The sequence below is a fragment of the Pholcus phalangioides genome, unplaced genomic scaffold, assembly GCF_987345545.1.
Source record: "Pholcus phalangioides strain wild (caught in Gottingen) unplaced genomic scaffold, Ppha-v1.0 ptg000022l_1, whole genome shotgun sequence".
NCBI lineage: Eukaryota > Metazoa > Arthropoda > Arachnida > Araneae > Pholcidae > Pholcus > Pholcus phalangioides.
Genome location: NW_028301615.1, coordinates 11,194,958 through 11,216,016, shown reverse-complemented (window position 1 = coordinate 11,216,016; position 21,059 = coordinate 11,194,958). Strand labels below are relative to the sequence as shown.

Below are 21,059 nucleotides of genomic sequence, written 5' to 3'. Positions count from 1 at the left end.
ACAACACAGAAGCCAAGGACACTACACATACACATAACATCTACTTCTCCGGCTAAAGAACACTTCGGGGAGAAAAAGAATAAATATACACAGCGGCGAGAGAAAAGCCAACAGGGAAATAAATAAATTAGTTTCAGTGGTTTTTTTTTATGCAGTTCTTTCAACTCATTTACCAGCCTTCACACAGCGAATACAACATAATAATAATATTAATTGACTCCCGAGCATCATCGTATACACGAGCAGTTCGAAGCCCTTTTTAGATTACAAAAATCCAGTCGGCGATAGCATAACATATACCAGTAGAGCGGGGAAATTACAGAATCCAATGGAGAGAATCAAAGTTTCCCAAAATTAATGCCCCGCTACACCGAAAACATTCTAAGGAACAAGAAAACTACTGAGTGTAGATGGGAAAAAAGCAAATCATTCACCACGAATAACAAACTCGCATTACATATTAACACGTGCACAGGCACCGGTGTGAGGAAAACATCGAGGGGGGCTGAAATTCGCCTTTCACCCACGTATATGCGGGACTCAAGCCTTACGCAGGAGGCAGAATGTGCGTTCCATTGTGTGTTCATGATTTTTTTTTTGGGGGGGGGGAGAGGGGGCTCAGCCCTCCTCGCAAAATTTATTGGGGGAGGGCGTCCCAGGTTCCGGCACCTATGAACATGCGTGGGCATCGTGTTGGACCCTGATAGTTAGAATCCACGTTCAAATTGGTCGGCTGGTGGTCGAAGTTGATTTTTCGCATTTTTCTAACTTCGAGGCGTGAATGCGAGCCGGTCCTTCATTTGAAAAAATCTATCCGCAGAGTGGAAGCAAACCTTCAACATGATACTCACATAACATGAAAATCCAATCATTTGATATTTTCATTTCAAAATGTGGAAAAAAATGGCAGCACTAGAAAAACACGAAACAAACTCTGACAACGTAAATACGTTAAGGCCAAGCATACGCACACACACACGCATGCGCAACATGTTCTGGTATGTACCATCTTCGCAGGAAATTCCCCAGAGGACTGCTTATGAGGTGCATGTACGGTAAAGTAGTAATGGTTCATATTAACAGCTGTGCGGTCGTGTGGTTATGATGATACAGGAACCGTGTTAACGCATGGGCACCGCAGGCACTGGCGTACGCAAAGGAGGATATATATACTATTTTAACCAATTTACGTTGATTTAAATGCTTTTTTGAGGAGTGGTAACTCAGAATTTCTTGGGAAGGAAATTTTTGTGTCCCCTTCAAACCTTTTGTGTTCTTTTTAAGTCTTTTGTGTCCACTGTGTAAAAGTTCCCTGCTTGTTAAGCGTTCACGAGAGGAATGCTTACGAGTCTCAAGTGCAGTTTGGTAGTTAATCCCCCACACATTGTATTTATATTTTATGTCCAGTTAAGTTTGAGATCCAGTTCTCCCCCCCCCCCCCACCCCCTACGAAACGTGAGTAAATACAGTACAGACAGACCCTTATAGACTGATATACAGTCTGCACTGGTTATAACAAATCCCGTCGTTCCGTCGAAAACGGACGTTGTATAGGATAATAGTTATATTGGAATGTGGAAACATAAGATAGTCGTTGTGTGGAGCATTTTAGATATTATGATGAGCGTCAAGTGCGTATGGAATAACATGGTTAAGTCTATTTTTCTATCCCTTTATCCGTTATCCCCCCAAAAATACCAGTAGTTGCCCAGTCCGAAAGAAATTGCAGACTCAAATTATGACTCAATTTTGCGTCAAACACTTGATCGGCTATGATTATGGCAGTGAATTTTAGCATGCAATAAGATATGTAAAAAGCCACTGAAAGGGGGGGGGGGGAAATCAAAATGCAACTGCCCCAGAAAATCAACACTGACATAAATACTGGAAACGTAAGAAACGAGGAAGATGTTATTCCATAGAAAAGAAGAAAAAAAGCCCGAGTTTTTTGTTCATTTCACTTTTCGCTTCGCTAATGGACCACAACGACTAATTTCTCCAACAGAAAATTCACTTGTTTCTGTAGAAGCTTCGCCGCGAACACCCAATCGCACTAAGAAAAAATAATTTTCATTCGAAAAAAATAATTTCATAATGATTATTGTACCGCCACTCTCAAAAAGGGCCAAACATTCTCCCACTCCTAGCGAACCTACATTTTCACTCCCACAGGTATATTTTACAGAGGAGGGCTTATAGTCAAGGGTGGCAAATTTAAGGAACGCGCGGTCAAGAAAATTAGTGTAATGGAAGAAGGGCGGTAAAATTTTTATAACCAACAGGCGGTAAAACCCTTAATCCGCTTTTACCTAGGGATTGAGGGACTAGGTAAGTGGTGGTTCTTCCAACATTGTCACAACTGCGGACCGGCGTAAATCGGGTAAATAATTTACGATTGGCCAAAATAAACACTAGCGAAAATAAATACAATAGTAATAAAAATTTTGCGGACTAGCAAAAAAGAAAAAAACAGAAGTTATTTGTGGATCAGTGAAAAATAACTAAACAGAAGAAAAAAATTTCGGACCGGCAAAAAATCAGTAAATAAAAAAAATAATTCGCGGGCCGAAAAGAATGAATAAATGAGATAAAGGAAAGTTGCGGACTCGCAAAAAATATATGAACGGAAAAAATGATTCACGGACCTCTGATGGCTAAGACAGAAATAAGAGTTCAATATATCCTACTTCCTACGGACCGCCGCCGGTTGGAGGGCACTGATCTAGAGCAGTGTTTCTCAACCATCGGGCCCTAACATTAGTCACACCGGGCCGTGAGTGATTTGCAGTTTCATTTTTCCCATTAATTTCTCGTTAGTTGTGAGTATGGCCGAGCCTTTCACTTACACAAAATAAATTTACCGGTCCGAAGGCTTCCAAAGGTGGAGAACCACTGATCTGGAGAGTTCGCAAGCATGTGAATGACTGAGAGTAAGGGACCAGATCAGTGAGTAACCAAAAGAGTGATCTAGAAAGAGAGGGACCAAATCAATGAGTGACCAAAAGAGCGACGTATGCAGCTGGGACAAAATTAGTGAGTGACCGATGTGAGCATGCATGTGAGTGACTAAAGAAAAGATCAAGAAAGTGCGCATGCATGTGTTTTCAATTAGCTGTTAGGGGCCGTTCAAGTATTACGTAAGCAAATTTTTAGCCATTTTTGACCCCCCCCCTTGTCAGCAAAAGTCAGCAAAACGCTGGCCCCCTCCCCCCTCTTGTCAGCAAAATTCCGTCATCTGCTCTTCCCCTCTGAATCCTAACTCATATTTTCATAAAGGGTGGTCGATGACGTAAGCATCATCCAAACCCCCCCCCTCCCCCCCTTGTCATCAAAAGTCAGCAAATCGGAAACCCCCCCCCATCGATGATGACGTAATACTTGAATGACCCCTTACACAAGCACCTAAATTTAAAAAAAAAGAATTTCTCTCACAATTCAGAAATATTATATCAAGTTTGTGCTCAGGTACTGTATAATCAATATCTCTTCTCTTAAAATTTGATCTGATAATTGCTACCTGACAGTCGAGTGGTTAGGGAACTAGCTTCTCACTGTGCAGGTCTGAATTCGAATCCCGGTTCGGCATGGATGTCTACTAATCTATCACTAACAAATTCCTTGGACGGATCATGCTGATCCCTCGGGAATACGTGAACAGATCACGTTATTTATTTAATTTCCTTAAAAACGTTTTACAGCACACCTACAATTCTCACATGGTCATAGGCGCCAGAACATAGGGGCTGAGGCTATTTGAGAGCGCCCCCCCCACCTCCAGTACATGTTGTTAGGGGCTGAACCCCTCCCCCAATTATTTCTGAGAAAAAACAATGCAATGCACCTTCCCTCTCCTGCATACGCACTTCAGTCCCGTAGATACGGGCTGCAACTTTCAGCCTCCCTCCCCCCAAATGTTCTCTTCGCCACTGTGTCCCCCCCCCAAAAAAAGAGTGACGCAGAGAGACAGATTTTATTATTTACATTTATTTACAGGGGTGAAGGACTAAGTGGGCAGCAAATTTGAGGAATTATTAGTAAAAAAATTAGACTAGACTGGGAGAAAGGCGGCAAAGTCATATAAATATGCCTCTGTTAGCAACCCTCTCGAATAATCAATAACTCGAATCATAGAATATTTTCCAGCTCACACCCCGAAAAATGCTTCCTTTGCTTAAGAATCGTTGATCGAAATATACGGTGTCTAGCTCCATACTTAAGAAGAGCCCGAATGTCGTCTAAAGAAATTTATTAACGGGATTTGTCTCGCGGAAACAGTTTCCTCCCTTAAGATAGGTTGGTTGCTAAAAACTACTCGGTTGGTCATACACTTCCCGTTCCGAAGCGAGCCAAGTGTCTTTACTTATGAGTTGAGTGAGTCACCAGAGTGTTTCTAGCATCGAAAACCAAGGGGAAAATATAGAAAAACTGGAGTAAATGACCTGAGAACCTCCCCGCTTCACAAATACCTAAAAAACGTCATAATCTTATTTTTCCTAGAGGTAGTGATCGAGCAGCAGCTGCATCAATAACCACCTTCTTCCATGAGAGAAAAAGAGGAAATGAAAAATTATGTACATAGTTTTCTATTTGTAGTTACTTTTTTCCTAAAGAGCATCTGTGTCTCTCGTCTCGTGCATCTGCAAGATGATTGACCCAGTTCCGCACGTTATAAGCCTTGTCTGATACTTTCCTTGGCGATCCTCTTAACCTTGTTTCGTCTTCGCACGCAATTGCGCGCACACACACAACGCACACTTCTTTGTTGTGACGCAAGGGCAACAATTGAAATTGCTCTATATCATTCCCTATCATTTATGCAATTTTTCTCAACATTGCAATAAAGAAGAGAGCCCGAGTTATGATTTTGAGGAGCATATATCAATGTGGGTTTTACGAATTTCGAGTTAATGACGGTAGATTTTCTAAAACTTCTACTCTAAATGTTATTACTAGAGCCCGGATTATATACACTAAAAAAGTGGTAAAATATGCAAATATGCACTTAAAAATATGCCCTTAAAAATGCAAAAATGTGCACGTGAAATACAAAAATGTGCACTGAAAATTCCAAAATATGCATTAAAAAAGTCACCACCCAAAAAAAAAAGCATATGTACTTTTACAATGCATCTTTTCTATTTCTTAGTGCATGCATTTCATTTACAAAAAAATATTCCCTCATATATATATATATACCACATATGCAAATAACTTCTACATATTTTTTATTCAGGCATTTTTTAATTTTCAGTTTGTTGTAGCTGCTCAATAACGACAATAGCAGTAACAAATGAATTTTGACACTATTTCTAAAAATTTTTTATATTTTGACATATCTCAGAGATAGCCTACGATAAAACGGTTAATATTCGTAAAATACTTTATAAATATGTATTACTTCACTAAATTTCAACTGCAGGGGAAAAAAACCGATGTTATGAAATTATTATGAACAATATTTATTTGAAAAATTGTAAAAAAAAAATTGAGTTGGCTTAAATAAACCTTCGAAAATATGCACATATGCTGAAAATTCTTTGATTTTATGCATTTATATGCATTAATGCTAAAAAAAGGCCATTATATGCAAATGCATTTGCATATAATCCGGGCTTTAGCTATTACCGTCAAACTTGGTTATAACAACATTCGTGCCTGTTAAAACCAAGGAACCACTGCAACCGACGTTGTTTTAAAATACTGATATATATATATATAAATATTCTTGATAGATTATAAATATTTGGTAGATGTTATCACAAAGTGATTATTTTAACTTAACCCTTTATTTGACCGTATTGCTCTCAAAAAAGCAACACGGTTTTCTTATATTTTTCAAATAAAGCCATTTGATATTTTGAGCTTATTTCGGTATTGATGCTTCTATAGACAACTCCTAAACATTCGATTTTTACTTTTGTGAAAAGTCTCTCCTCCAAACACATGCAAAGAGGGAGAGGGGAGAGCAGACCTTCAACGTGATACATATTTAAATAACACGAAGAATTCAAGCAGTTATCATCTGTACTTCAAAATATGAAGCACAGATGGCTGTACCAGCAAGAACACGAAACAAGCTCAGTTTTGACAACATAAATGCGTCAAGGCCACGCATATACACACACGCGTACAATACGTTCCTGCATGTACTGATTCGTTAGAACTTCTGCTGAAGAAGGTGTACGAGAGCATGTATGTTTACGTAGTAGTAGTAGTAATCACGTTATAAGTCTTGTTTTTATGGTCACACTTATCGAGTGATAAAGTAAAAATTTTATCAGTGTAGACCAGGGGTACACAACCTTTCAGTCCACGGGCCAGATATGCAGTATTTTAGCCGTTCGTGGGCCAGAAATTGAAAAATGGGGTAATCATAGGCTAGTAATTTTTGCCGTCCCAACTTTCTTATAAAATGGAGGGCCGCAACTAGATGCTTGGTCACCCGGGGCAAGCGCGCATTTTGACGCCCCCTTTTAATGTTGAAGGAGAGGTTTCAGAATGAAATTTGCACCCCCTCGGGTCCAGCGCCCGGGGCACCAGACCCGCTTGCTCGCCCCTAGTAATCGCCTTGATAAAATGTCACGGTTTTCAACTTATTTTTGACAAGGCTTACTTGAATTTTTGAAATTAAGAACTAAGATAATGTTTCATGACTTATAAATTATATTATGATATAATTATAACAATCATGATCAATTAAGGTCTTATAAATATATTCATATCGCATATTTGTCACGTACACATTTTTTTTTTTGGTGAATTACATTTTCATCCATTGCGAATTGCAGCAGTAGCCCTCTAATCCCCACCATTGGGGATTTTTCAGTAATTTCAGCGATAATTGGCTACTTTAGTTGATTTTGACATTTTTTTTGCCTGTAATTGATAACTTCACTTGAATTTGATGGAAATTTTTTGGATATAATTGGAAACTTTATTCGCACTTGACAATTTTTTAGCGATACTTGGTGATATCCCGTATGGATCCGGATTTCCCATACTTTTTTGCGAAGGAAATATGGTCAGGCTAGGCATTTATCGTGTTGCGTGTATTTATACTTTTCTACAGAAACACCTTCCGCGGGCCGGAGGTTGTGAAATCCTGTGCTAAATAATGTAATTGTGAAATAGTAAGAAAGATCAGCGTTAAATGCGGAAAAATCGTTTTACCTGCATTTAACGCTTTTCTTTCACAAATTCCCTCCGTTTTTAGAATATCTCTGTGAATATTGCACTTAGAAACATGCAACATTTTTTGTTGGCATTAGGAGAAATAGGGCTTTCTAATTGGCAGTTAGAGCGCAGGGGGACTGCATGAAAATTTATATTTTTAATTTTGTTTCACACTGCATTTTCACTCTCAAAACTGGTACAGGATAATTTTTGAATGCCTGATCATTTTTTAAATTGTCATTACACCTCTACGACGGATGATTGATGAGATAAAGGCCGTGCTAGCACTTACAGGACACCCTCTATAAAGTACTGTGCATTTAAAAAAATTAAAGTTTTCAGTTTTTCTGTAAAAAACTTGCATTTGTATAATGTTAAATTTTTGATCGGAAATTCTAGTTTTTCAAAAAGTTATTTTCTCTCCTTCGACACACATTCATTACTGAAGCGTGTTTGTAAGTTAGCAATCAATAACCAACATAATATCCACCAATTAAGAGCGGGGCTCCTCTGCGGTGATTAATGGGGAAACATCATCCACAGTGAGATGCCGAGATGTTAAAACGCTTCCAGTTAGAGGAGATTGTTGCTTTAATGTCTTCAAAGTTCAAGGCCATAAATATAATCCCTTCACTCTCACAGCATTTACCATAATCACATGACTGATGCATGTACTAGAATGAGCGGCGATTCTAGTAGACAGTTGAGAAGAGAAGAGAAAAAAACCCTATCTATCTATAAGGCTACGCTGCCGCATCGTCAATACACGCTCGCACGCGATATATTTGCGGGTGTGATCACGCAAATGAGCGTGACCGAGTCCAATGTCGGTTTATGAACTCAAATTAAAATAGCTTTGCGCAGATTCAAATTTGATCAGTTCGCGGAGATCAAGTATGTGTGGTAATGTAGAATCATCATCTATTGTGAATTCGAGATGTAAATAACTGAAATACGGCAGCCAATCTATTAGGAAACCGAATAGTTTCGGACGACGATATACTTCTGAGCATTAGTGAAACTATTGGTTTACAAGTAAAATCATGTAATATGATGTCTTTTGAAGGTTAAGCAAGTCAACGGTTTTTGTGCTTTCTAAAGACACGGAAAGTTGAAGGTGAGGTATCCCAGGTCGATAAGGCAAATTTCTGATCAACCACTATTACTTAATTAACCATTCATGCACCTCGTACACATTCCTATGCGGGATATTCCAGTATTTTCAGTTCCTAAGAATTGTTTTATATATTTGTCCAGTTTTCAACAATGCTTATTTAAATTTGTAATCCTTACTACAACCGTGAATAAACACTGCTTTCATAATTATTATAATAATTATGGCTATAAATACAAAATATTCATCTTACATAGTTGTCAGGTTCAACGTTTTATTTTCCTCAATTTTCAGCAATTTTAACTACAGTTAGGGATTTTGCTGACTTATGGGGCAACGTTTTTGATGACAATCGTCGACGTCTCGTATTTTACCGTATTTAAAAGATCCCAGTTCCCCTTATTTTTCTCAATGAAATATGATCACCTGAATGTTTCTTTCGTCAAATATATGTTTGTTTACTGTGATTTGTGGCAGCCATTTATTTCCCCACCCTTCACCAATTTTTGCAGTAATCAGCAAATTTGTCATAAAATACATCTTTTGGCTGCAATCAGTGATATCCCGTATTTGGGATCGAAATTTCCCACATTTTCCTTGATGAGGGATGGTGAACCTCACTATGAAGGTATAATTTTTATTTGGAATCCATATGATATTAGTAGTATCAATTACAACAATTTCATTGAGTCAGAATAGAATTATCAAGTCTGCCTGCTGTCCACTTATGCCATCGTCGCGGACCACAGGTGGGGAAACGTTGTTTTAGAATACTGCCTCCCACCTCCCATACTTGATGCGGGGGGGTGAGGAAAAAGCTGTAGGAAAATATACTTATATATATAAGTATAAGTTATATAAATATAACTTCCCTATTAGAAAATTTACAGAAAGAAGTAAAGAGGGGGACTGAGTCAGACATTTCCACAAGGTGTTTCATTAAACTGGTTAATGAGATTCGAAAAAAAAAGCAAACAGATTTGCCACAACCACAGACATAACAGATGGAAATTTTGAAAAGAAATAAAAAACGACATCGAAAGTTTTAGACGTCTGAGGGACACAGAACGATGTGTCGAACGAACACTAACATTGAACTTGGAAATCTCGAGGTTACTCGGCTTCCACCACCAGCAACACTAGCTCTATTTTTTGTAAAATAATTTTTTTTTCCGGGTTCAAGAGCAGCTTCAGAAAGAAATATTAATAGGGGAAGAATAAAATAAAATAAAATTCCCGCTTTCGCTCACAGAGAAGACCACCAGACCGTGGAGAAAATAACGAAAAAGAAAAAAGAAGCAATTTCCAACTATCATTACGCAAGGGGAAAAGCGTTTGGTTGGCATCTACTGGATTTTGAAGCAGCAGAACAACCAACCTTTACATAAAAGCAAGTGCATACTCAAACAGCTTCGCCAAGGTCAACACGATTCTTTTCTTTCTTTCTTTCTACAACATTTCGTGCTCCACTCGTTTCGCAATTTCAGCCAGAGAACACACAATAAAGAAATAAGAACAACAACAAGAAACAAACAGCTTTAAAGAATAACAAAAAAAAGAAGATTATTAAAAAAATGAAAACGTCATCCACATGCCATGGATAAGGGCATCGTCGTCTAATAATACGATGGTGACCAGTGTCCTTTCAAACAAAAAGAAAGAAAGAGAGAAAAGCAATAAATACCCACTCACAATACTTTCCATCTTAGACGAGTAAACACCGTATTTATTAGCGTTTGTAAATGGGAAAAGTAGCTTATGCTCTCCAAAATAATTTTAAGGACTTTCTTTTTTATTTTCAAACGTGAAACATCAGGAGAATGTACTCTTGGAAAAAAAACCGCAAAATCACGTAAATTTTATAATTATCCCAGGGGGCGGTAATTTCTATCATTAGTGGTCACCATTAGTCTCGCTGCCTCGACTCGCGATAGTTGCTGACGGAAACCGTGAAACTAAAGAGTGTTTAGGAATTTGGGACACAAAGAAGTTTACTGCTGGTTACAGTCTTCGTTTTCTTCTACCTATCTCTGATAGTCGTTTCACATATTTTTCACCCCTTTAATAATCAGTTTTTTTTTTTTCCTTTTTGTGGCCTAGTGAAACGGGATACCGACATCATCATATGCACAACATCTTTTCTTATTTTAACGGAACGAATGAATGTAACTACTATTTATATAATGAAGAATATCAGCTCTTTCCTCCAGTACAACTTCGAAGCTCCACTTTATGGATGAGGGGATGAACAGCATGGCCAGGTTTATCATTCTTATCCCTAATAGGGTCACTGCATGATCTCTGCGCAACTGATTTAAAACTAATTCAAACTGATTGTTATTGGGTTAGTACAGTGGAGCTTGGATAATTCGAACGTGGTTGATTCGAATTTTAGGAATTCCCTTTGAGTTTCTTAATCGATTTAATGTTGAAATTATCTATTTAATTCGATCCCCCCCCCCTAAATATTTTGAATAATTCGATGTTTGATTCTCAGATTGTAACATGCAAAATACCTCTTTCCTTAGAATTCCCAGCAAATTTTCTTAACTTTCAGTCAATCGCTTTTTTTTCCGTTGTTTACTGATCTTTTTCAGAATATCACATGTTGCCAATCTATATATATAAAATTGATTTTCTGTGTGTGTGTGTGTGTGTGTGTATGTTCTCTATGCAAATCTACAACTTTAGATCTATCCTTTTCGCCCATTTCTGGCAAATGCCCGAAATGGGCAAAAACTGGTGAGCAACAATGGTTTCTCGGCCTCAACAATCACTTTCGGAATGTTTAAATTGGTTACCGTGGTTCCCTAGCAATGCGTTTCAGACATGTATATGCATTTACAATGGTTTGTCATCTCTTTATAATCCTGTTAGTATATATATACGTATAATAGTTCATGTATTTTTATAATAGTTTGCCACATTTTCAATCCTCTCAGTAATTAAAGAAAACCCGGGCAGCGCCGGGTATTATAGCTAGTATTAAATAAAATTAGTCAACAAAATCTGACCTTTCTTTTTTGTTGCGGCTCTAAGTAAGAAGAAATGATTTCGTTACCACTTCTACACACAAACTATTTCAGTTGCAAGAGAGGTATTCCCGTAACTATCGGACCAAAAATGTTTCTAGCAGAGCGCGTCTACACACACACACACACACTGGCTTTTGTCTTTCCGCGGGTTGCTGAAGTTTTACCGGATCTAGGATGATTTCATTAGCACCTACCAATGGCAGATTCATATGCTACTACTCAGAAAATATGAAAATGTGTGTGTGGTAATCAACTTCTCTACAGAAGGAACCGTTGAAAGCTGGAGCTCTGTAATCCCGGTTACTTGTCTGCTGAAAATGTTTTGGCGGTTTGTGCCTTTCTAGCATAATTTTTCATTTGTTTTCGAATATCAATGTAGGTTAGCAACATTTTTGACCATGTCCAAACGAGATTCATACGTTTGTTCAACTTTATAAAAACAAAATTGTGGTTGACTTGGTGTTGGATTGGGGTCAGGGCTGTCTTAAGAGTATCATGGGCCCCCGGGCCAAATGATTTTTCTGAGGCCCTACCAAACAACTCGAAAATTTCAATCAGATCTCATTTTTGTGAGGCCCCTCTTCGCTTGAGGCCCCCCGGGCCGTGCCCGGGTGGGCCCATGCCTTAAGACGGCACTGATTGGGGTCGGTTAAAAATTAGAAAATAAAGTCATATGGAATCTTCATTGGATGAAAACGAATCAAAGAAAGAAGCCACAGAAGTCCCTGTTTCGTGCAGAACCTACGGACATGTTAGGAAAAAAACTCGGCTGTTGAAGCTCGAAAATCACATCTTTCATTCTTTAAATAAACCTAAATATTTTGTACAATGTCTAAAAGCATCCAAAAGAAAGAAAATTAAAATTACAAATTTACAAATGAGATAATTTTACTATCGTATATTTATACTATCGTATGAATTCTATACATACACTAATTGCAACAAGGAAATTGCATAGTAAGTGGTAGCATTCAACACATTTTTATGTAATTATATTAAGAGTTTTTATATGAATGTCTAGTTACCCTACATGGATAAATTGGAACTTTTTGAATTGAAATTTTTTTATAATTCGAACTTTTTTGCTGTCCCCTTCAGCTTCGAATCAAACATATTCGAGTCTACTTTCTACCATTGCTTTCTCGATTGCTTTATTCACGTCACTTCCCCATGCACCCTACTTGCACTCTGATAAATGGATTTGTGGATGCTCATGAAGAATTATGCGATTAACTCGCACCATTTTATTAGTTACAGAGTCCCTTAAAATATAGAGGCTACACTGCATGCTGTCACTACGAATCACGATCGGCGCATTCATCTCTTTCATCTTCTCTGTTGCAATGAACTATGCAAATAACTCCGCTTGGAAAACATTATTACCATTACCCAGGGCCGCAACTACGGAGAGCGGGGGATCTAGGATCTAGTGCTCCGGGCCAGGAAGGGTGCCGAGTTTACTCTTTTTCCGTTCAAAATAACGATGTGGGGGGAGGGGGCGAAGCAAAATTGATACTGGCAGAAGGCGATTGAGTAAATTTTTGTTTCAAGTTGCAGTCCTGCCATCATCTAATTTAGCGGACCATATGTGCCGGCTGATCTCGCTTTCTTCAAGTTTGCTCTTCAGTCAAAGCCTTATACCTATTATTAGTATTATTGCCTTATATAACCTTTGAACCTCCAGGGGTTGAATTTTGAAAACACCCTTCTCAGTGAGTCTCTACATTACAAATATAAAAATGCTGACCAAATTTCATATTTATAGCTTCAGCGGTTTTGGCCGATTTCTCCGTATGACTCCCCCTTACTAAACCCTCTTTATCGTCCCGTTCGATAGAGATCGAATTTCGAAAACCTCTTAAAGTTGGTCTTTACGTCATGAAATAAATTTACAGACCAAATTCTCTTCAGTCAAAGCTGAGATGATTCAGGTTCAAATCCCGTTGACGGCACAGTGGTGGTCGGCTGAAGTTGGTTTTCTAGCTTAGAGGCGCGAATGCGACCGGTATCCCATTAGAAAAAGTCTCTCCGCAGAGAGAAGGCAGACCTACAACACGATACTGACATAACATTAAAATTCAAGTACCTCCATCTTTACTTGAGAAAATGGAAGATATATGGTAGCATGTTGAGAATAGGACACATTCTTCATTTAAATATCTGTGAATTGGCAAAATTTTAAGGCTGTATTAAGCATTTAATGTCAAAAAAAAAACTAGGTAATGAATGTGTTATAATCCAGTTTTTTACGGTCCCGGATATTTTGTACTCTTCGTATCTACTCAAGTCCGTCTCTGTTTCTAGTAGGAAAGAAGTAGGAAATTAAACAAAATTCTCTCTCGGATAAAAAGCAAACATGTGGCTAGTTTCGGTTCATTACTTGCTGTCAGGGCCGTATTTTAATAAATTTAATGCAATGACATCAAGCATAGCCAAGGAAATTTTACCAATGTTCAAGGATTCGGTCTAAATTCCAAACTAAGATAAAAGGCATTATTTGGCTGGGCATTTCTATTATGGGGTAAAAACTAGATAATATGGTGAAAAGTATATTAACGAGACTATGGGGCATAAATATTCCGAGATTCTTTTTATGTGATGTATATGTTACCCGTTCTCACATACATTTAATTACTTTCAGAAAGGGGAGAATATTATCGTTCAACTGAAAATAGAATAATATCTCTCATATGAGAAGCAAGATCGATTTGATGATGGGTTCCCGATTTCGGAAAGAACTCGTTTATAACGTTCGTGAATATAGAGAACGTGGTGATAACTTACTTGTATTACCAGTAGGAGTTTGTAGCCAAGGCAGTCCAGTATGCGATCCATAGAGGAGTGCAGTTACCGAGAGTTTGGGACGTTCTTTCTTATGATGCATTACGTTTGTAGCTTCGCGAACAATAACATCTTCGAAGGGAGGAGGAAAAAAATACTGTTCCAGTATTAAAAAGTCACAAATTGGACGTCAGAAGCTTTGTACAACGATGTATCCGAGAAAATGTGCTTGTGTGTTATATGTATATGGGGTATGACTGCAACATTAGCTACATATGAACGGTTACACGTATAAAGCGCCGATCAGAAGTGTGTGTGTGTATGTGTGTGCATTTATTCGTCTCGGAACTGAGATCGACGAAATGTGAGTGGACAAAATAAAACCATTTATCCTGCCTGGTATATATCACAGACACAAAAACGTCAACGCTCAGGAGAACTAGAATTCACAATAAAATCAATACAATAGGGGCTAAAAAAAGGCACAATCTATTCCTCCCGAAGGCAACGGTGAAGATGACATCGCAGAATGAGAAATATCACAGTCGTAAAGGTCGGGATCGCTTAAAGTTCAGTTCCTCCTTATGACATTAAACTGCAAGTAAAATTTAACATGAAACGATAGCGAAGTACCCCTTTTCATTCGTGTGCGCTATATTCGGCACAATCCAGAGAAATATATATTTCGCGCACTATTTCATTTAAAAATATTTTCTAAAAAGGTTAGGTTGCCGGCACTTGCAGTAGAAAGGGAGAAATGAAATACGAAGCCGCACGTTCTTCGACCCATTCATGACGGAGAGACAATCACCGACGGCGTCGACATCGTCGCATTTGCTCACTGTTTGTAAATAATAATGATAGGAATAATCAGTGCAGGGCCCTATATTTATACACACACAACATAAAACACACAACACAACAGCTAACTAGTGCTCCCGCATCTTTCTCGTGCACGCGTTGCGGCCGGCGGCTGTGATCATGATCATGATGATAAACCTCCGACGACGGCGTTTTCTTTTGGCGGCTGAAATTCAGCGCCTGCACGAACGTTTCCTTGTAGACGAACGGCCACAGATACGTACACACACACACGCGCGTGAAGAGAGAGCAAAGCACTCTTTGGCGCTGCTTCGAGGATCGCCAGCCAAATTCTCTTCTGACACACAGGTTAGCACAAAACTCACACACAAACAACAAAAGTTATACAATTTTTTTTCCAGACGTACTTTTTGTATTTGAATAGGTCTTCGTCGCATGTTAATCAGAATTTTATTCATTTCGGGCTATTGCGCATTTTGATTACCTAATTATTGAGTTCCGCTATAATCAGAATAAAATAATATGTATATTTTATTCCTTTTTTAAATTTATGGAAAATATCTCAACGCGCCGTCTCGTGCTACCATTAGAATCCTTTAGTAAGCACTGCAGTGGGAAGTCACTATAAAAAACACCCGACAGGTGCTTCTACTGTATATAAACTGCGGTTCAACAACGAGGAGAATTTTATGACTAAATCGAGAAAAATGTTTCTAATATTTCATAATTTGATAAAATGCTCATAAAATTTTTACATTTTTGCAATTAAATACTATCGACTAATTTTTAAAATGTATATTTACATTTATAATAATTTTACAAATGATTGTTTCAGTAAATAACCTCAATTTATGTGTTGTTATATATAGGTGGGAGAATCGTAAAATTTACTATGAAAGAGGTCATGTCCAATCCGTGACCCTATAATAGAAAAAAGTTCCATATTTATGTACCGTAATTTCCAACGTGGTGGCAGTGGCGTCGGAGCCGGGGGTGCTGTGGGTGCTCAAGCACCCATAGTGATTTGTGGCATGGATCCCAGAATTGATTCAGAAATTAAAATTTCCGATATAAAACTAAAGACGAGCACCCACAGTTTAGAAACACTTCCGACACCCCTGCGTGGTGGTACATAATGTCCACATTTAAATTTTGCTACTGTGGGGGGGGGGGGGAAGAAAATCCTCCTCCAACTACACCAAGAAATTCAGATGTTTTTGAAATATAAAATCGGTGAATTGAAGGCAGGGAAAATAGGTATATATATATTTTACATCTATATTGATATTAATATTTTAATGTTGCTCAGAGAAAAGACTTCACGTGTTTTTTACCACTTCTAAAGAGAGGGGAAAGAGTCCTAAAACCACTTGCGTCCATAATTCGAATGGAGCTTGCTTAATTCTTACCACGGCAATCCCGAAATATCTCGGGTTCTTGAAACTCTCATTTCGGCATCCCCGAGCCCAGATACCGTTGCAAGTTCTCTTCTCCTGATAACATGTTCTACCTCCGTCACGCCAATCAACTGCCAGTGGACGGAGCAGGCCCGTAACTAGGCTGGGGCAAGCGGGGCAATGCCCCGGGGCCCCACAGAAAAAATTTACACTTATTTACATATTTCTTATAAATTTTGATAGTTTTTGTTTGAAATAATTTGCAAAACGAAAGCAAGAGAAAGGAGAAGGGACAAATTCCTCTTTTTTTTTAGCATAACCCTTTCAAAGAAACCCCAAGGAAAAGTTTGCCCCTGGGCTCCGAGAAAGCACGCTACAGCCGGGGGTTGGAATCAGCTTTTGTTTAAAGTCTGTTAACAGAAGGGGAGAGAAAGGATGCTTTTTCTTTCCCTTTGAGGTAAGCGTACAGCATGAATAATAGAAAAAAAACCACTAATTTCCATTATCATTATTATTTTGTGTTGGCGGGAGGGGGCATTAATCAGCTTACGCATTCGAAAAAAAATATTCTTTTTGAAAATAGGTGGCATTTTCTAGAAGTTTTAGTGATTTTCACTGTGGCAGTTATAATGCGGATCGGGAAAATTTTAAAAACCGCTTAAAGGGTTAAAACAGTCTTTCTTCTTCCAATACGTCGCAAAACAGTTCTTTTTTTTTCTAATGCAGCTCACAACAATTTCATTCTCCCAATGGGACCCAATACAATTTATACTCCCAAAAGTGGTAAAGATATTTCAAAAGGTTGAACACTGCTGTTTTAACCTTTAAATGAACATGCGATTCAGCAAAAAAGGAAGAAAACTTGAACTCATTTTTAAAATTTCAGAAGTTTTAAATTTTTTTATTCAAGACACTACTTAAAAGTTGCCATTTGATGATGTCATTTTTTCCCTGCTAAGGAAAATCGTAAAATCTTTCAAATAAAAGATATGGATCAAAACAACTCGCTACGAACCTTTTTAAAAATTTATTAAAGGACGAAATATAAAAAAAAACCATTTTGTGTTCATCACGGCATTCACATCAACAGCGTTCTACTTTATATTGACAAGACTTAAATATTTTGGCTTAATAAATTTTCTTCTAGAGTTTTCAAATCAAGCCGGATTTCACAAAATGACAAAATAAGTAATTCAAAGGATTCTTTCAACTTGGAAAACTGGGAAGTTTTTTGCCTGAGAGAGAGTATTTTTCTAATAAATTTTTTACTCACCCGAACATTTGTTCCAAAAAAGTAGTCCTAGGGTGCGCCCCTACCCAATCCCTCTGAAAGGAATCTCCAGAGGGGTTTGCAATCTAATTTTAAAGTCTAATTTTAAAGTTCTATAACATGCAGAGAAGTGTAAACATTGACTAATGTTTATGGTAGCGTGGTATAGCTTCTTGTAACTCGGTGGCTTGCCAGTTTTCGTTAGACTAGAAAGCACTTCTATTCATAATTAGGCCTGAAAAAACACCTCGTCCAGACACAGAGTATTGCATAAATGCAGGGGGCTCTTAATTTCCCCAGTGTGTAAAAAAACAAAAAGGTTCCTCGGATAAACTCTAATTGAAAAAGAAAAGATTACCACAGAAGATGATGCGGTATCACTTCGAAAGCCAAGGGTCAAGACCGACTTTTTAATTGACACTTTATTATCTATTTAAAAAAAAGAGAAACCAATGATATTTGCAAAACACATTAAATTATAAATGAAAGACAGCGAATAATAAAGCAAGCAACCCTTTCGTTTTCGTACCTGTCGCCACGAAAAAGAAATTCAAGGCTAAACTACTCCAATAAAGGTTATGAGGTAGAAAGAGGGAGAGTGTGTGTGTGTGTGAGGTATTATACTACTAAAAATATCCTGGTGCACTCCAGCTGCTGCCAGCGGTGAAGGGGCGTTTAACTCGTGCGAAGAGGTAAAAATAATAAGAAGAGAGACGCAATCGAAATCATGATAAGAAAAATCTTCCAGGACGGGCGGATCCTCAACCTTATCCTTGAATTTTCTTTGATTGTGCACTTTTGTTAAAATTTTACAACTTTTCTGACGGGAATATAACTATGTAAATGAACTACCGGTACCGAACCAACTGCACCTCAGAAACATTTGCGTAACGAAAATTACTTAAATGCTCAAATCCAGAGCCGCCCTTAGGTGTGTGTGACAGGTTCGATCGCACGGGCTCCGCACTTGCTGTAATAGAAATGAGAAAATATGTATCAAAAACACATTTTTTTTGCAGTAAACAAGGTGTCTGAGCTTTAACTGATTTGATTCTGGAATTTTCATCAATTCTGGAATTATTTCTCTCATCAATTTTGAATCTCCATCAATTGTAGGGGTTTTCTTTCATTAATTCTAAATTTTCATCAGTTCTGCGATTTTTCTCTCTCATTCAACTGTGATTTTTTTTTTCTCATTAAATCTGAATTTTCTTCTCAAAATTCAGGGATTTTTTTTCTCTTGATTAATTCTGAATTTTCATTGGTGAGCAGATATTTTTCAACATTCCTGTATATTCTGTGATAATGCATGAATCTCTTCGTGGGTCATGCGTTGAAGACACCTGGTGTAGTGATTTGTGCCTGTTTAGTGTTTCGAAGCGATTCTTTTCTAGACTATTCTGGAGAGCTACAGATGGAAAAAGTTTGAAAACCACTGAGAAAACTATGTACTAAACTATATGCATTGAATTAAGAACAAAATGGGTGATAGTAAATAGCAAGTGCGAATACATAAGCTCCCCCACCCATCCCTAAAACCGATTTCTCTAGTTTTTTTTGTTTTTTTTTTGATAATCCGAGGTGGACTCGGTCCCGTTTACCTCGAATTATCGTGACTCTACTGTAAGTTTCATGGGAACATTCGGAAATGAAAAACAAAGTTTCTCGTTCGATGAATCGATTATTAAAATGAAATCAAAAAATTCAGTTGACTCTAGATGTTACGTTCGGTTGCGAAACCACAGCGTAAGTTGCAGCGAGTTGCAGCAAATAGATATCGAACACTTATTCGATTAGGAAAAACCAAGAGAAAAGAAAAAAAGTCACGCGTATACACAATAACTCTTAACACATAACAGCCTCCATAATCGGAATCATACACCTGTGTACATATACATTTACGCATACATAAATACCCCCACCGCCTTTGTCTTTTGTTCTCGTGTGATTAGCATGCGAACAGATCGGCGAAGATTCCCAAAATATTCATTGCGTTGCACTCACTCATCATCAGTATGTGATTAATTTTTGCGAATGCGGGTGTTGGTGCCGGTGAAGTTTGACCTCGAATCGGTCGTTGTAAGAAAAATTATAACTGAGAAGAAAAAAAAAAAACGGTTGAGAGAGAGAAAATTTTCCATTAGACGTTTCTTTGTTTTGCACCGATTCCCAACCTTACGGTTTTGTTTTGAGTTAGTCAAATCGGAAGCTTGCTATTCATTTTCGACCGTAATTGATATAGTGATTGGAACAAGCGAAATCCATTGAAAGGCTGTTGGCATGGAGAAAAATCATTAATGACACCATTCACTTAATTAAATTCTAAGTCACGTAAGTTAGCTTATACGGAGAGGGAAGCGGGAGGGGGGGGATGGGGGAGAGGAATACAAATTTTTCTCAATCATGTATTTCCGAGAAATGTAGCAGCCGATTTACAGAAAATTCACCGCCACGCAATTTACCGATAAGAAAATACACCGGTAAGAAAATTCACTGACGGAAAATCAACGCTGAGGAAATTCGCCGATTCGTCACCGGTGAGTGAGTGACCTAGTGATTAAGCAAGTGAGTGACCTAGTGATTAAGCAAGTGAGTGACCTAGTGATTAAGCAAGTGAGTGAATGTGTGATTAAGCAAGTGAGTGAATGTGTGATTAAACAAGTGAGTGAATGTGTGATTAAGCAAGTGAGTGAATGTGTGAGCAAGCGAGTGACCGAATGAGTTGAAGAATAAGCTAGTAAGTGAGTGAATATCCGTATGAGTGACCTCCTCCTCCTAACCAAATCATCGCCCCACCGCCCTGTCTCAAAGAAAAGATCGGTCGTGCTGGAAAAATCGTATAATAAGAGTAAGTGAGAGACCGTAAGAGTCAGTGAGGGACCACATGAGTGACTTGCTCACCTGCTCACTCACTTACTCATTTGTTCATTCACCTACAATTTGTTTATTCACATACTCACTTGCTTGCTCACTAACTCTCTCACTCATTTGCTCAGTCTCTAACTCATATTCACTCATTCATTTTCTTACCTACTCACTCACTTGCTCAATCACTAACTCCCTCATTCACTTACTCGCTCATTCACTCCCTCATTTGTTCACCTGCTTACCAACTCACTCTCTGACTCTCGATCAATCACTCACTTACTCACTTAATTGCTCACTGGCCCACTCATCTGCTCATTTCATTTGTACGTTTCGATTTAAATATCACGTTTTCTCTTTCGGCCAATTTGATCTTCGATTTGTTGCAGAAAAAATGCACGAGGAGCTGAAATTCTCTCTTAAGAACTTGCTCAGAATAAAAGAGTTGATGGTTAGTGAGTGGGAACTTTTTAGAAATTCGTCCATATGCACCATCAACGGCAAAAGCATGACCAACCTATCAATCTGCTAATGAAGGAAGTAGGGAAGGGCGTAAGAACACCGTCGGTCATGCGCAGCTGTATAAGCGTTTTTCAAGAAGT

The 21,059-nt window shown here is 38.2% G+C and overlaps 1 protein-coding gene across 3 annotated transcripts in view; it reads right to left on the bottom strand.

The window, feature by feature from the left end:
* LOC149069456 (retinoic acid receptor RXR-alpha-B-like) overlaps positions 1-21,059 on the bottom strand; it is an 85,638-nt gene that overhangs the window by 15,360 nt on the left and 49,219 nt on the right. Inside the window, exon 1 of one of the 3 annotated variants that reach the window (XM_089249247.1) lies at positions 14,107-15,176. The exons of 1 other annotated variant lie outside the window; for it this stretch is intronic. In XM_089249247.1, coding sequence (XP_089105373.1) covers positions 14,107-14,206 — 100 coding nt within the window. In that variant the 5' untranslated portion in view covers positions 14,207-15,176. Of the gene's footprint in view, positions 1-14,106; positions 15,177-21,059 lie in introns of those variants that run through there. One more of the 3 variants, XM_089249248.1, reaches the window with a different exon arrangement.